Below are 18,130 nucleotides of genomic sequence, written 5' to 3'. Positions count from 1 at the left end.
ACCTTGGGCTGATCATTGATTCCAGTCTTTCATTTGAAACTCATATTGATCTTATTAAGAGGATAGATTTCTTTCATCTCAGAAATACTGCTAACATAAGAAATATGATGTCACTACATAATGCAAAAAAACTAGTTCATGCTTCTGTTACCTTGAGGTTGGATTATTGTAATGCCTTACTGTCTGAATGTTCCAATAAGTGCATAAACAAGCTCCAGTTACTTCAAAATGCAGCAGCAAGCATCCTTACTAGAACTAGAAGATATGACCACATCTCCCCTATCTTAACCACATTGCATTGGCTCCCAATCAAATTTCACGTTGATTATAAAATACTACTGTTGACCAATAAAGCACTGAATGGTCTCATGCCACAATACGTGCACTGCAAAAAAAGATATCTTAGCAAGTGTGAAAATATATTGAAAAGTTGAAACGATCTAGCATTTCCTATTAGAAGAATACAAGACACCAATTCTGAGATTATTAAATCTAGTACTAGATTGCAACCAGCTTATTCTAAGATGTCTTATCAAGTAAATATATCTGTCCATGCACAAGATCATTTCACTCGTATTAAGTAATTTTCTCCTCAAATTCAGTTTTCAATTTTTTGCAGTGTGAGTGAACTTTATTACCCACCGCACTTATGGCCCTTTTCCACTATCCTTTTTCAGCTCACTTCAGCTCACTTCAGCCCGACACGGCTCGCGTTTCGACTACCAAAAACCAGCACGACTCAGCTCGTTTCAGCCCTGCTTAGCCCCTAAAACTCGCACCGTTTTGGAGTAGGGCTGAAGCGAGCCAAGCCGTGCCGAGTGAGGCTGGGGGCGTGAGCAGACACTCCCCTGTGCACTGATTGGTGAGGAGGAGTGTCCTCACATGCCCACACGCCCCGCGAGCGCGCTGGGATCTGTAAACACCGTAAACCCGGAAGGAGAAGAATTACGAATTACGAGAATTTCTGAAGCCTTATGCGCCTCGCCTCATCTATACGCTCTTGCCAGTATCTGTCCGCGTTGTCGGTGACAACAAGCCACAGCACCAAGACCAGCAACACTAACGACTCCATGTCCTCCATGTTTATTGTTTACTATTCGGGTCGTGAGACTACCGCTTAAAAGCTCACTGATGTCACTGTTTGCGCTGCTTAACGACATCACCTGACGTCCACCCACTTTCGCTAACTCCACCCAATGTGTCCACCCACTTCCAGCCAGCACGGTTCAGCGCGGTTGTAGTCGAAATGCAACTCCAACAGCCCCGCTCAGCCCGACTCAGCACGGCACGGCTCAGCCCGACTCAGCCGCGTTTGTAGTGGAAAAGCGGCAATAGATCAAAAGGTGCAGGCTATCTGTTGGTACCTCATATATTGAAGGCTACATCGGGGGCATAGCTTTTTCTTACAAAGCCCCACAGTTATGGAATCACCTTCCAAGTGGTGTTTGAGACTCAGACACAGTCTCAGTGTTTAAGTCTAGGCTGAGAACATGTCTTTTTATTCAGGCCTTTTGTTAATAGTTTTTATTAGGTAAAGGAGTAGATCTGGAGGGTCGTCAGGCATAGTGTTTTGGTAAACTGGGGATGTATTGGATGCTGTTGCGCCCCCCCACACACACACACACACATACACACATACATACACATATACGTTCACACTCGGATTGGTTGACTGTGGAGTGACTGACTGCTTGATGCCACTGGGCTCCCTAATTCTGTGTTACCTTCTGGCTGTCACTTTTAGTTATGCTGTCATTGTTAGTCTTGGTGGAATCCCCACTTGCAAAACGTGTACTGTTCTTAACCATTACGGTAGGTGACACTGGGCATACCTAACAACCTGTGTTTTTTCTCTCTCTCTGTTGAATTACATGTCTATCCTGAGACACCAGTGATGCTGACCTCTTCTGCTCTTTGGACCTGCCTGATCCATCCTGATGCCATCCGTCTAGCTGGAGTCTCAGCACATCACTCTTGTGGAGGATGGCCCCATATGGAGAGTTGGAAGATGGCTCTGGACACAGTTTTGCTATGATGGTTGAGGACCACAACTGCCATGATAACTTTAGGACTGGAGTTGTCATGTACAGTCTTGCACTCCAGTCTCCATCAATGAACAGTTGATAACTTGAACAAAATAGACTTCATGCTAAAACTATAATGAATTTCCTGGTTACACAGTTGTACTTTGTGACTGTATAGAACATGGTTATAGAAGCAAGTTATTTATAATCATGCTGTCTGTTATCACCCAGATGAGGTTGGGTTCCCTTTTGAGTCTTGTTCCTCTCAAGGTTTCTTCCTCATGTACAGTAATTTGAGGGAGTTTTTCCCTGCCACTTTCACCACAGGCTTGCTCATCAGGGAGAAATACATTTATTAGGGATAAAATTAGCTTATAAGTTTAGTCTTTAATTTTCTGTCAAGCTCATTTGTGACCATGTCTATTGTTAAAAGTGCTTTACAAATAAACTGACTTGACTTTACTAATTTACCAATTGCTTGTCAATTTATAGAGAATAAGCTGGTAAGAGATAAGTTATTAAGTTTTGTAATGATACATCAACGGTAAGCTAGTCAAATGCCTGCTGAAATCTGATTGGCCAATCGTGGACATGGTTTTAAGTCGGCATGTCATCAACAAAAAGTAATTTACAAATTAGCACATTGGTGCAGCGTGCTAAATTTCAGCTTTATTAGACTTGCGGTTCCTGAGAATCAGTTATCTGAGCTTCACTCCACCCCATGGGTATGGCTGTGCCACTAACTATTCATAACAGCTCACAGTCTTGTCCTGTTTGTCTTTCATGTTTCATTCAAATCCATGAAAGCAATAATTAATTACAGCTGTCTGATTAAATTAGGCTGTAACTCCTTAGAATTGGTTGAATTCTGGCAGCCGTATTGTTTCCAAATTTCAACATGTTTTTGCTAATTTTTGAGGTTCACCCTGTCCTGAGTAGTTTGATGTCAATTTTATGAAGACTGGCTAAAATCAGAGCACTAATTTCCAAAGCCCTAACAAAAACAATAGGGTTCCAGCACCTTTGGTACTTGAACCCCTAATAGAGTATTTAGATGTCCTCAGAATTATTTGAAAATAAAACATCTAAAAATTGCTTAATTGATAAGCATTCACCCCCTGAGTGTGAATTGATCTTTTTCAGCAGTTACAGTATGTGTCTCTATGAACCTTACACATTTTGATTTTTTTAAATTTTATTTTCCTCCATTTGTCTAAGAAAATTCTCCCAAACTCTGCAAAATTAGTTGGAGAATATTGATGGATATAATTTTTAGGTCATGCCACAGGGTTTCAATTGGATTTACATCTGAGTTTTGACTTGGCCATTCCTTTGTAGTTTTAACCCTGTGTTTTGGTTCATTATCCTGTTGTAACAGATATTTTGCCCTAAATTCAAATGTCTGGCTGACTTGTAGGGCCAAAATATAGTGTTATCTTAGCCTGTAACCGACAATGGAAAATTGAAAGGTAAAATAGAAATGGTAGAAAATAGAGAGGTAAATGCATTTTAATTTTGTGATTAAGATATCTGACTCCAATAAGCTTAATTAATTAACTGACTTCAAAATACATCTTCTTTTTATTGCTCGAAATATAACTGAAGTGTATTAACTCAGTGTCCCACGGAGATTCAATTTACAACAGACTTTCTTGCAGAAGAATTATTGAATAGATAGAGGTAAAATAAGCCAGTTTATTCTACAAAATACAAATCTATAACATACAATAACAATTGATCACTTCCAGAATCACAGGCATAGGATGTATGATGTTCAAGGAAATGCATCTCTCAGCGGCCTGATGAAAAAACGCACGTCTCAGAGGTGTGATGCAGAATGCCTCAATGCTTGATGGTGTGAAGCATTTTTATACTGGATAATGACTCTTTGAAATTTAAACTGGCCATGGTAGCAAATGGGAGAGACACAGTGTACCTTATGACATAATGGACCTAGGATCTGTTAATTAGGTTCCTGACAATGGGTCTGTGGGAAACAAAGGTGAAAATGTTTTCTGTGGAAGCCAGATAGTCTGTTTGTAAATGTGTTGAAAGGATAGTCAAGCATTGCAACATTATAAATCTATACACTGTAAAAGTTCTTTCCTAAATGTAAATGATAGTTATGATGTCACCACATTGTTCACCATGAAGCATGGATTATATTAATACTAAATATACCCTGAGAAATGTTTAAGTAACCTTAAAGAAATTGCTGCCACAGTGTATAACTCCATTGCAAACTGGAACAGGTTCTCCTCAACAAGTTGCTTTTATTTGTCTCCATTCATTTTGCCTTTGATGGCAACAGGCTTTCCAGTTAATCCTGCTGAAATGCAACCCTAGAACATGATGTACTCACCAATGTAGTTCATTAATCACAGAAATGGTGATGCCTTTTCAGTTGGGATGTATTTGGTTTATGCAAAGCATTATGTTTTGTCTTTAGACAAAATGGCTCAGTTTTAGTCTCATCAGACCACCAAATCTTGTCCCAAAAGCTTTTAGATTTTCTAATGTGGCCTTTCTCAGATGTGCCTTCTGTCTGGCCACTCTCTCATAGAGGCTGGATCTGTGAAGAGCTAATTATATGGTTGAGGCCTGCACAGAATCTCCTATTTCAGCCAGTAACTCTCTAAGCCCTTAAGGCCCCTTTCACATATGAAACCTGTTAATGTATCAGGTAAAAACAACATGGAATAGTTACCAGTGTTGTTTATTCCCACATGACTGTATGTAATGGGATGCCATGGAGTGCGAGCCTCTGCGAGATGTGTAAAATATGCAAGACGGGATGCGATGCATAATTCATTCCAATCTCCAACAATATTTTTAATTGTTTTCTTTCTAATTATTTTGAATTTGCTGCCACTTGCTTTACACTAAGATAGTATAAGAATTCAGATTATACAGCTTTCATTATATTAGGACTAGGACTGTTTTGGCCTCTAGAGGCCGCTGTTATTTCCTTTTCGTGTCATGTTTATTTTGGCCTCTAGAGGCCACCACTGTTCCTGTGTTTTGTGTTTGTGTTAATTGCCTGTTTAGTCCTGATTATCTTCACCTGTGTTCAATTTAGTTTGTGTATTTATACCCCCTGAGTTCAGTCCTCTTGTCACGGAGTCTTTGAGCTGTTATGTTTATCTCCAGTTTCCTCTGTACCGTGTTCTTTGTTTTGTACTTTGCTTTTCTTTTGGACCTTGTAGTTACTGTGTTTTTGGATCTTCTGAGCTTTGGTATTTTTGCCTTTTCTTTTCTGGTTTTTTGGCTTTTGTTTTGTACTTTTGAATTTTTTTATTTTTTCCCTTATATCTTCTGAGCGTTTTTGGATTATTACTTTTTGGATTTTTCTTGTGTATATATTGTAAATAAACCTTTTGATACTTTTTTCTACTTCTGCCTCACGCCTCTGCATTTGAGTCATTCCCCTGGTGGCCTAGTGGGGGTTTGCTGGATTATCACACCAACGAACCAGGTTCGAATCCCAGCAAAACCCTAACAGAAAGACTCCGTCATGACCGACTCAGCAGAGGCTGCTTCAACTGTCTACCCGGCCAACCTTCAGGGAATTATGGCAGCTTTGACACGCTTCGGAGCGACCATGGACGCTCATGGACGTACGCTCACCAGCCAACATGAGGCCCTTGCTTGCCACGAGGAACTGCTTCAGCAAATTGGGAAAACCCTGGCACAGCTGACATTTCTGCCTGCATCTCCTCATCCTGATCCAGCTCCCGCTGCCTTCACCTCGCGAACCCAGCCTTCCTGCACCACAGAGGTATGATGGCAAGCACAGTGAGTGCTGAGAGTTCCTTACCCAGTGTCAACTCACCTTTGAGCTTCAGCCTACCACCTACACTACGGATCGCCGCAAGATTGCCTTTGTGATCACCTTATTAGCTGGTAAGGCGCGAGCCTGGGCTACTGCTATCTGGCAAAGACAGGGACCTGAGTGCCTTGATTTCCAGTTGTTTTCTGAAGAGATGCTTCGGGTCTTCGATCAGGCGGACATCAGTACCGATGCAGCCCGAAACCTCATGTCCATCCGGCAAGGAGGAAGCGTCGCAGATTACGCCATCTTGTTCCGGACGCTCGCAGCAGTAAGTGGATGGAACGAGACTGCCCTGGTGTCAGCCTTCCACCATGGTCTGTCTGACCCCATCAAGGACGGTCTGGCCTCTATTGGATGCCCAAGTGACCTCGAAACCCTCATCTCACATGCTATTCGTCTGGACAACAGGATGAGAGGGCGCCACCAAGTCCTGAGCCTCCCTGGCCTCCCTGCCTCAACCTGGAGTCCGTCCACCTCTTCCAGTGACTGTCCAGAGCCCATGCAGGTTGGCCGTACTTGTCTCTCCGCAGCCGAGAGGGATCGAAGAAGGAGGGACAAGTGCTGCATCTACTGTGGCAAGCCTGGTCACTTCCGAGCATCATGTCCTGAGCTCTCAGGAAAAGGACCGCCCCGTCCAGCCGAGGGAGGGTTGTGACGGGGCCTACCCTCTCTCCCGGACTTCCTGGCCAAGGAATCTACATCCTGGTTTCCATCTCCTGGGGTGAGTCCGTCCACTCTTGCCAGGCCTTGTTAGATTCAGGGACGGCTGGAAACTTTATGGATATCCACTTCGCCCAAAGTATCAATGTCCTGACTGCACCTCTTGAAGTCCCACTGTCTGCGTCTGCCCTCGATGGCCAAGCGTTAGGTGATGGAAGAGTCACCCAAGTTACTTCTCCAGTCTTCCTCCAGTCTCAAGGTCACAAAGAAGAAATATCACTGCACCTGATTCCTTCACCTGAGTTCCCAGTTATTCTAGGCCTTCCTTGGCTTACTCGCCACAACCCTCGCATAGACTGGGTAACTAGCCAGGTTGTGGAATGGGGCCCTGCATGCCATGCCTCTTGTCTGCTCTCTAGCTCTCCTGTGTCCCCTGCCGAGCCCCCTGATCTCACCGAGTTATCTCAAGTTCCCACAGAGTACTGGGATCTCAAGGAGGTCTTCAGCAAGAGCAGGGCCGCCGTTCTTCCTCCGCACCGGGCCTACGACTGTGCCATCGACTTGCTCCCTGGGACTACCCCTCCTCGTGGCAGACTGTTTTCCCTCTCTCAGCCAGAACGGAAGGCCATGGAGGAATACCTCAAAGACGCCCTGGTCTCTGGGTTCATTCGACCCTCCACGTCACCTGCTGGTGCCGGCTTCTTCTTTGTCGGCAAGAAGGATGGGGGGCTCCGACCATGTATTGACTACAGGGGCCTGAACAAGATCACTGTGCGCAACTGATATCCCCTTCCGCTGATGTCCACTGCTTTCGACCTGCTCCAAGGCGCCACCGTCTTCACCAAGTTGGACCTACGGAACACATACCACCTCATCCGTATCCGACAGGGAGACGAGTGGAAGACTGCCTTTAACACCCCGTCTGGGCACTACGAATACCAGGTGATGCCCTTCGGACCTCACCAAAGGGACAGGTGGATCTTATGTCTGGTCTCCTCAGGCGGAAAAGGCGTTCAAAGACCTCAAGGACCGCTTCTGCACGGCACCCATTCTGGTCCTCCCGGACACCTCCCAACCATTCATCATGGAGGTGGACGCCTCAGACAGTGGTGTCGGCACGGTGCTCTCTCAACGTTCGGAAGGAAAGCTGCACCCCTGCGCTTACTTCTCCCACCGCCTGAGTCCTGCGGAGTCCCGGTACGATGTGGGGGATCGAGAACTGCCAGCGGTCAAACTGGCCCTTGAGGAGTGGAGGCACTGGCTGGAGGGAGCGCAACATCCATTCCTGGTTTGGACTGACCACAAGAACCTGGAGTACCTCCAGCAAGCCAAGAGACTGAACCCTCGACAGGCTAGGTGGGCCCTGTTTTTCAGTCGGTTTGACTTCACCCTCTCGTACCGCCCCGGCTCCAAGAACACCAAACCTGACGCACTGTCCAGGCTGTTCTCTGCCACTAACAGGAAGAATGAAGTCGGGCCTATTATCCCTGTGTCCCGGATTGTGGCCCCTGTCCGCTGGGGTATTGAGGAGGCTGTCCGACGAGCCCAACGCCAGGACCCCGGTCCTGGGACGGGGCCACCGGGCCTCTTGTACGTCCCACATCAAGCCCGGGCCAAGGTTCTCCAGTGGGGTCACTCTTCCCCTCTCACCGCCCACCCGGGAGCTCGGAGGACCCTGGACTTCCTGAAAAGACGCTTCTGGTGACCTAACATGGAGAAGGAAGTAAGGTAATTTGTCCTGTCCTGTGAGGTTTGCACCAGAACCAAGAACCCACGACAGCATCCCCAGGGTCTCCTGCATCCTCTGACCATTCCCCGGCGTCCCTGGTCCCACGTGGCAGTCGACTTCATCACGGGTCTCCCTGAGTCACAAGGTAACACGGTCATTTTGGTCATAGTTGACAGATTCTCCAAAGCCTGCCGCTTCATACCACTGTGCAAACTCCCCTCTGCTCTAGAAACAGCGAAACTTATGTTTAATCATGTCTTCCGAGTCTTTGGTCTTCCACAGGACATCGTCTCAGACCGAGGGCCCCAGTTCTCCTCCCGAGTGTGGCACGGGTTCTGCAAGGTCATCGGAGCCACTGCCAGCCTCTCCTCTGGGTTTCACCCACAGTCCAATGGTCAGACGGAGAGGCTCAACCAGGACCTGGAAACCACCCTGCGAGGCCTGGCTATGGATAACCCGACATCGTGGAGCACCTGGCTGCCATGGGCAGAGTACGCCCACAACACCCTGCAGTCATCGGCCACAAAGCTGTCGCCATTCCAGTGCCAATTCGGGTTCCAGCCACCTCTGTTCCTGGACCAGGAGGAGGACGCGGGGGTGCCCTCGGTCAACCAATATGTGAGACGGTGTCGCAAGACCTGGAGCAAGGTCAGGAAGACCCTCATACAGACCTCCAGAACCAACCAGACTCAGGCCAACCGCCATAGAAGACCTGCACACGCTTTCTGCCCTGGGCAGCGGGTTTGGCTGTCCACTAAGGACCTTCCGCTGCGGGTGGAGAACCGCAAGCTTGCTCCTCGCTACATTGGCCCCTTCAAGGTGGTGCGCAGGGTGAACCCTGTCTCCTACCGGCTCCAGTTGCCCCGGACTCTGAGGATCAACCCCACTTTCCATGTTTCCCTGTTGCAGCCCGTACTGACGTCTACGTATGCCCCTGCCCCTAGGAACCCCCCCCCCCCCCCCCCGCATCTTCCAGGGTCAGACTGTGTTCACTGTGCATCGCCTGCTTGACTCGCGGCGGGTTGCAATATCTGGTGGACTGGGAGGGCTATGGTCCTGAGGAGTGCTGCTGGGTTCCTGCTCGGGATGTCCTAGATAGAGAACTGTGTCGGGACTTCCATTCGGCCCATCCGGATCGCCCTGGGAACGTCAGGAGACGCTCCTAGAGGGGGGGGGGTCCTGTTAGGACTAGGACTGTTTTGGCCTCTAGAGGCCGCTGTTATTTCCTTTTCGTGTCATGTTTATTTTGGCCTCTAGAGGCCGCCACTGTTCCTGTGTTTTGTTTGTGTTAATTGCCTGTTTAGTCCTGATTATCTTCACCTGTGTTCAATTTAGTTTGTGTATTTATACCCCCTGAGTTCAGTCCTCTTGTCACGGAGTCTTTGAGCTGTTATGTTTATCTCCAGTTTCCTCTGTACCGTGTTCTTTGTTTTGCACTTTGCTTTTCTTTTGGACCTTGTAGTTACTGTGTTTTTGGATCTTCTGAGCTTTGGTATTTTTGCCTTTTCTTTTCTGGTTTTTTGGCTTTTGTTTTGTACTTTTGGATTTTTTTATTTTTTCCCTTACATCATCTGAGCATTTTTGGATTATTACTTTTTGGATTTTTCTTGTGTATATATTGTAAATAAACCTTTTGATACTTTTTTCTACTTCTGCCTCACGCCTCTGCATTTGAGTCATTCCCCTGGTGGCCTAGTGGGGGTTTGCTGGATTATCACACCAACGAACCAGATTCGAATCCCAGCAAAACCCTAACACATTAGTTGTGTCACTGCATCGTTATTTATGCCACAGCAATGTCACATGTTAATCCAGTGGTTCCAATTCCCATTGGAGCCTTGACAAAAGATTATCGTGAATGTTAGCAAGGGATGGATTAATATTTCAACTTTACTGTTGTTACCATATATATAATTTGTGTGAATGGGGTATAAGTGTTGTAGTTGGACTCTTGGATACTTTGGCAATTTCCCTTTTTGGCCAAGCATTCAGTTTGGCCTGATCTTTGTAGTGTCTGGGTTGTACCATACACATTTTTTCCCTGGTTTGTTATAATGGATTTCACAGTGCTTTTAGGAAGGTTCAAAGCTTTGCTGATCTTATTATAACCTCCTCCAACTTTTTTCCTCCTAACAACTTCATCTCAAATGTTCACAGACAATTCCTTTGTGCTTATTACAGCAAGATGAATCTGATCTGCTGTTTTAGCTATGAAATATTCCAAAGTAAATGATGCTTTTTGTGCAGCCATACAACTGGACACATGTTGGTTTTAAATTAACACACTTGTACCATGTTTAATACATCAAGTGGGAGTGCTCAAGAAAATGAAATGCTAGTCCTAATTTTGAATACTTATCTATTAAGCAGATTTTAGTTTTGTTTTATTTTAGACACAGTGCTGCTCGAAAGTTTGCGAACCCTTTAGAATTTTCTATATTTTTGCATAAGTATGACCTAAATCATCATCAGTTTTTCACACAAGTCCTAAAAGTACATAAAGAGAACCCTGTTAAACCAATGAGACAAAAAAATTATTATACTTGCTCATGTTGCTTCTGTGTGTCATTGTACTGTGGGACAAGAAACGAAGGAAAACTATCACTACATCATGTGTCTGTAATTTTTATATGCTAAATAAAGAACCTTAAATCTATCAGCTATTTATTGAGGAAAATAATCCAACATTGCATACCCATGAGTAGTAAAAGTATATGAACTGTTGCTTTCAGTATCTTGTATGACCTGCTTGTGCAGCAATAATTGCAACTAAACTTTTCCAAAAACTGTGTCAGTCCTGCACATCAGCTTGAAGGGAATTTTGGCCCATTCCACAATACAGAACAGCTACATCTCTGGGATGCTGGTGGATGTCCTCACACAAAATGCTCACTTCAGGTCCTTCCACAACATTTCTATTAGATAAAGGTCAGGACTTTGACTTTGTCCTTTCAAAGCATTAACTTTATTCTTCTTTAAGACTTTTTGGTAGAACAACTTGTGTGATTAGGGTAATTGTCTTGCTGCATGACCCACTTTCTCTTGAGATTCTGGACAGATGTCCTGATATTTTCCTTGAGAATTCACTGGTATGATTCAGAATTGATTGTTCCATCAATGATGGCAACCCATCCTGGCCATGCAAACCATGATACTACCATCACTATGTTTCACAGAGGTTATTGTGCTGGAATGCAGTGTTTGCCTTTCTCCTAATATAACACTTCTCATTTAAACCAAAAAGTACTCTTTTGGTCTCATCTGTGCACAAAACATTTTTCCAGTAGCTTTCTGGTGTGTCCACATGATCTTTACCAAACTGGCAGGCACCAGTGTTCTTTTTGGAGAGCAGTGGCTTTCGCCTTGCAACCCTGCCATGCACACCATTGTTGTTCAGTGTTCTGATGGTGGACTCATAAACATTAGGCAATGTGAGAGAGGCCTTTAGTTGCTTAGAAGTTACCTTGCATTCCTTTGTGACCTCACAGACTCTTACACGCTGACCACTCCTGAGGATGGTAAATGATGGAGCGAATTTCCATTCGTAAACAATCTGTCTGAATATGAATTGATGGAGTCCAAACTCTTTAGAGATGATTTTGTAAACCTTTTTCAGCCTGATTGAGCATCAACAATTCTTTTTCTAAGGTCCTCAGAAATTTCTTTACGTGCCATGATACACTTCCACAAACATGTGTTTTGAAGATCAGACATTAGATCCCCACTCTTTAAATAAAACTGGGTTCCCACTTACACCTGATTGTCATCTCATTGATTGAAAACAACTGACTCTAATTTCACTTTCAAATTAACTGCTAAGCTAAGAGGTTCTCATACTTTTGCCACTCACAAATATGTAATATTGGATCATTTTCCTCAATAAATAAATTACCAAGTATAATATTTTGATCTCATTTATTTACTTAGGTTCTCTTTGTCTACTTTTAGGACTTGTGCAAAAATCTGATTATTTCAGACATACCGGTATTTAGAAATATAGAAAATTTTAAAGAGTTCACAAACTTTCAAGCACCACTGTAATACTGAGGGCATCAAAATAATTTATTTAATTTTATTTCTGTAGTCACTTCAAAAGAAACAGAAAAAAATCCCATTCAAATATATTTAAATTTGATGTGGCCATACAGCAGCGAAAAAGAGAGAAAAAATAAGAAAGGAAAAAACAGAGAAATAATCACTCGGGGATTAAAAAAACTTTCTAGAGGCACTGTATATCGATCAAATGGACTCCTATGTATTTTATTTACATTTGCATTCATCACATCCAGTCATTCATAAATGGGGGGGGGTACTCGTGCTAATTCATCATCTGTGGTGACCTTCTGCTACAAAAAGGTGGTTAGTACTGTAGTTCTCTTTGTATGTCTGTCTGTCTGAATATGGATAAGCCACCCATTTGCACCAGATTGTTTGAAGGGGGGAGAAACACTACCTCGGTAAAATTTCCATATGCTGGGATAAGCAAAGACTTGTATAAAATGATGTTTGCCTCCCTAGAAAGCATGAACTCCATCTACTTGGAAAAAGCATGTTGAAGTAAGTTTTGCTAATTTGCTAACATTAACTGGCTATATTGAACCAAGTTAGCCAGTTTTCATTGCTAATGCCAGGTTAGATTGCCACTGATTCCAGTAGGTAAAGTAACTGGCTAGGCAGCAAACAAAATTCTAGTTAATGGTACATACTATTTATGTTTTAACTGGTTAATTCATTTGCAAACTATCATTTGAACCCCACTGTATGCAGGACTAAAGTGTGAGTGTTTTGCATTCTTTTCTACACTGTAAGAAGTGATTTTGGAGAGTGGCAAATATAATCTATGCAAACCATATAAAATTTACTCGATTATTGCAGTCAGCCAAGGAATTATAAAGTAATAGGTAAATTATACATATGCTACCTATTCGTTAACAGTACCAACTGTTACATGGAAAAATACGGTAAAATATACCCCAAAGCCGTGAGTCCTGTGCTCCAAATTGCGCATGCATCAGACCGCGCGTTTGAGTGAGCGGGACAGGGAACTCTCGGACTGCCATCTTCCTCTCTCCGGCTGAAAGTGTTGTTTGCATTAGCCAATTATCCAGAAACAACATTTGAAGCTGTTAGTTTAGTGAGTTATAAAACAGGTTAATTACTTGAAATGTTGTGTGAAGCTGTTGTACTGCACTTTATTTTGTGTTTTTTGATCATTTGGTGCATAATTGCTGCATATAAACAAGGCGGTTCAGCTACAGTATTTGTTGTATAAATGCACCTGGACTGCAGATTTGGTCAGTCCAGAAACAACATTTGAAGCTGTTAGTTAGGCCCTGTCCACACGGCAACGGATTCAGGTGACTCCGATACAATTGCTTATCATTTAGGCCTGGCGTCCACACGGCACTGGTGTTTTGGGTGCCCAAAACGCAATCTTTTTGAGAACGGGTTCCAGAGTGGAAAGATCTGGCAACGTTGCCATTGTGAAGTCATCTGGATGAGTAGAACGGATTTGTTTACGATGACGTCACAACCACATGACTGTGAGTGCTTCATGCCGGGTAGAAGTGTAACGAACTCGATGCGAGTTGTCAACAAATCCTATAACTTGGTTCATGAAACGCGCTTACAAAATATTTTCACTGTGAATATTTATTTATTGTGTAATGGTGCAAAGTGAGAGAGAGAGAGAGAGAGAGAGACTCTGCCCTTAGGGCAGAGTCAATCCTGCCAGCAAAAATAGGGAAAAAAAGGAGCGATCTCACCTCTTCAGATGTTGGTTTTAGTCCTACACTACATTCCTCAAAAAGGGCGTAAAAGAGCAAATTAATCCATCAACTTGTAGCATTCAATTTATTCCGGACCATTAAAGACGCCGCCTTCCGCGTAGAATCATACGTCATCCTCACCGCCATATTGGATAGGCCAAAGCGGAGAATAAAGATTAGCTGCGTTTAACTGTACCAACAGGTTTGCCGTCCAAACGAGATCACATGGGATTACCTTTCACAGGTGAGACTGGAAAAATACTTTTCATTGTATTTGGTCATTATAATGTAATTTTACGAACAGATTTTCCTGACTTTGTGGCTAATATGAAGTCTTGCGCATAATAGTTTATGCGCATGCGTCCTTACTACTTCTATTGTTCTGGTGTCTCCGAAGGGACCGTCTTACAGCGCCCCTAGAGGTGTGGCATGTGTATTGCATCGTTTTCAGCAAGCGTTTCGTTGCCATATGGACCTGATATTTTACTGATCGTTGCCCATTTGGACGTGATATTTTTTTAAATAACATCTCGTTGCCGTTGTCGTGTGGATGTAGCCTTAGTGAGTTATAAAACAGGTTCATTACTTGAAATGTTGTGTGAAGCTGTTGTACTGCACTTTATTCTCTGGGTTTTTGTTTTTTTTGATGATTTTATGGATTAAAAACATTGGGATGATGAACCATCTGAAAGTCTTTTTTTTGGGGGGTACATGTTACCTTCTCTGAATAAGTAATGGTTACTAACTGATATTAATGACCTTTGATTAGTAATTATCCGGTATTACCTACTAGCAAACAAGAGATAATTTTACCCAATTTAAACGAGAAAGTAGCTGTTGAATAGATACATAAATGTAAGGTAAATTTTATCCAATTTATTTATTTCATAGCTTTTTATTTCAGTTATTTTATACTCAATATATGGAATTAAATCTACCCCAAACAAGTCAATGCAAATTGTTACCTCAGATTTATTGGGTAAATTCTATAGGTTACTTTTTTCAGTGTAATTTAATGCAGCAATTTTTGTTGCAAATTATATTAGTAACTTGAGTGAAAAGTAAAATCTTTGAAATAATTACTTACTAATGTAAACAATTCTGCTGGAAATATGAGGGTCACCACTTTTCTTATAGATGTGTTAGTTTGTGTAAAGCACAATCCTTTTTTATATTAATTTGCCAGTGGTTAAAATACAGTTAATTCAAAATGAATTATTATTAACATGACTGAATTATTGAATAAAGGTGAACATTAATCACTTTCCTGCATGTCGATATGTCTTGATCATGTTGTTTGAGAGATCATGCTGCTGATAGGCTGCAAATGTTGAAATACAATCACTCTGTACAACAATCACTTTCTGTACTAAAAGATTCAGTGTACCTTAACTGTCTGTTGTGCTACCAAAACTTCTCTAAACATATGTTTTAGGATGGACTTTATACCCTGACTTAGACTGAACTTGTGTTCATTTGGTATAGCAGAGTTTAAATCCCAGTACTGCCAAAGTAACATTGTTTAAAAAAAAAAAAGGTTTTCAGAAGATATTTTGTGTGACCTAAATAATGTGTTTAAGTTCAAGCACAAATTCTGAAACTTGGCTTTATTTTGGCTGTTTTTTTTTTCTCTATAAACAGGAAGCACAGAGTTTTCCAGAGTCGTACCCCCAGTTGCCCAAACAGGAGATAGTGGACAGCAACTTACTGCAGAAACACATAATGGATCTGGCAGCCATGCTTGACGTGCAAAGCCTCTTTGTCGATGGGATGCTGGATAACTACTGACTGCACTGTGGCACAATAGTACTGTGCCGACATACATGCTCATGGGCGCATACACACATCTGGTCTGTAGGTCCTCCCGAATGAAGTTGCTGGTATTTTGTTTAACTTAACCTCTATATATTTAGACCTAGATAATTTTTTAATCAGTTTAAGAAGTGTCTCATCTTTGTGGTCAGATAGTTAAAATTATTTTGCCATTTTCACATATATTTCAAAGTTACACAGCTATGTGTCAAATAGCTTCCAAAGTACAAGATTGGATATTGTTTTATACCGCCATGTGCTATTGTGCAGCTATAAAGACATAAAGTATGCTAAAGGCAGCTTTCGGTTTTCGAAAGGGGGAACAGAGCAAGTGAAATATGGAGCACAAGCTCAATCAAGTAAAAATGAATAAGTTCACAATAAAACTGACTGGTAGTTTGCTTCTCAGATTCTTCCATAGAAAACTACAGCAAGGGCTGGGAGACATGACTAAAATATCACATTGCAATACTCAGTTATTTTTACAATGCATATTAATCACAGTAGATTTGCTAACAAAACTGCCAGTGAAAATTTTAAAAACTGCTTAATTTTTTTAAACCTGCAAATTATTATACAACAAGAAAACTAAAAAATGAAACAGAGAAAAAAAGATGATAACTTGTTCTTGTAACACTGGAGTTGGTCAGAATTAAAAACTACTGATGATACCTGCAATATCTCAGTAAATCCAGTTGTGATATAGTTTATAGCAGTATCTGTATTTTATACTGCACAGCCATAATTCCCTCTTTTGACAACTTATTCTTCTGTAACTTGTGTGTGTACTGTCAGCAGCGCAGACAACACAGGCAGTTGTTTGCTTTGATGTTCAGATGTCATTCACACATCTTGACTTGTTTATTGGGATGTTTTTCTTACAATCCATATGCATTACTTGTGTCAGGTATACTGTGAACTTGAGGCTGGCCTTCTGGTTTGAAACTAAATTACTTTTTTAAGCCAATAGCATTTTAACAGCTTAAGAATTAACAGGTTTGCATGTCTCAGTAGTGTGTAGTCCTTATAGCCTAAACCTACAACCGGATTTCTAAACTCATGTATGTGTGTGGTGGACACCTATATATAAAACTCTCACTGGATGTATGTGTATGTACTGTGCCCTCCATGTTTATTGGCACCCCTTTTAAAGATTAGTAAAAAGGGGTCGAAAAAAATGCATCTTTTGGTGAAGTAGCTTCATCTCACACTGAAAAGCCGTGGCCTAATGGTTAGAGAAGCAACTTTGGGACCAAAAAGATTGCTGGTTCGAGTCCCTGGACTGCCAGGAATGGCTGAAGTGTTCTTGAGCAAGGTACCTAACCCCCAACTGCTCCCCATGCTGCAATGGATATGTTGTACATCGCTCTGGACAAGCGGGTCTGCTAAATGCCTGTAATGTGTAATGTGTAAAAAAAAAAAAAAGAAGAAGAACGAGAGAGAGAGAAATCCAACCTTTAATTGGAATAAATTTATTCAGAGAAAAACAAATCCCTCAAGAAATAATAATTTTTAAACAAAAACACATGCTACCCTGTATTTAATACTTTATATAACCTCCCTTTGCTAGGAAAACAGCATTGAGTCTTCTCCTATAATATTTTATAAGGTTGGAGAATACAGAGCAGGGCATCGGAGACCATTTCTCTTCACAGAATCTCTCCAGATAATCCAGGGTCCTGGGCCCTTTTCTCATGCGCCTCTTCAGCTCACCCCACAGTTTTTCAATGGGATTCAGGTCAAGGGACTGACATGGCCATGGCAGAAGCTTGATTCTGTGGTCAGCTAACCATTTTTGTGCTGATTTGGACATGTGGGTCATCATTCACTGGAATGATGACCCAGTGTTAGTTTCCTGAAAGAGGCAGCCAGATTTTTGTGTCCTCATATTTCATGGAGTCCATGATACCATGTACTCTAACAAGATTTTCAGGGCCTTTGGAGGAAAAACGGTTCCAAAACATTCCAGAACTTCCACCATATTTTACAGTTGGGTTCCTTTCATTATAATCATCCTTCTTTTTATGCCAAAACCACCTTGAGTGTTTATTGCCAAAAAGCTCAATTTTTGTTCCATCAGACCATAGAACACAGTTCTAGTGAAAGTTGTAGTCGCGGTTCACAAGCTTCAAGCACTTACTTTTGTTGTTAACTGACAGAAAAGGCTTTATTTCTGGCATACCTTACAAATAATCTGTTGGCATGAAAGTGGCGTCTGATAGTGGTTTTGGAGACCAGTCATGGAAAGCCCAAGATTTTACTTTTTCTTGTAATTCGCCAACAGTTATCTTTGGGAGAAATCCCC

The 18,130-nt window shown here is 42.4% G+C and overlaps 1 protein-coding gene across 3 annotated transcripts in view; it reads left to right on the top strand.

Moving 5' to 3' along the window:
• The window catches only part of scai (suppressor of cancer cell invasion), a 274,289-nt gene extending 257,058 nt beyond the window's left edge, over positions 1-17,231 (top strand). For all 3 annotated transcript variants that reach the window (XM_060912894.1, XM_060912895.1, XM_060912893.1), the window contains one exon: positions 15,655-17,231. In XM_060912894.1, coding sequence (XP_060768877.1) covers positions 15,655-15,801 — 147 coding nt within the window. In that variant the 3' untranslated portion in view covers positions 15,802-17,231. The remainder of the gene's footprint in view (positions 1-15,654) is intronic.
• Positions 17,232-18,130: the final 899 nt, after the last annotated feature.

Source organism: Neoarius graeffei, chromosome 28, assembly GCF_027579695.1.
Source record: "Neoarius graeffei isolate fNeoGra1 chromosome 28, fNeoGra1.pri, whole genome shotgun sequence".
In the NCBI taxonomy this organism is placed as follows: domain Eukaryota; kingdom Metazoa; phylum Chordata; class Actinopteri; order Siluriformes; family Ariidae; genus Neoarius; species Neoarius graeffei.
The sequence above is the reverse complement of the archived record's forward strand: the minus strand, read 5'-3'. Positions and strand labels throughout refer to the sequence as shown.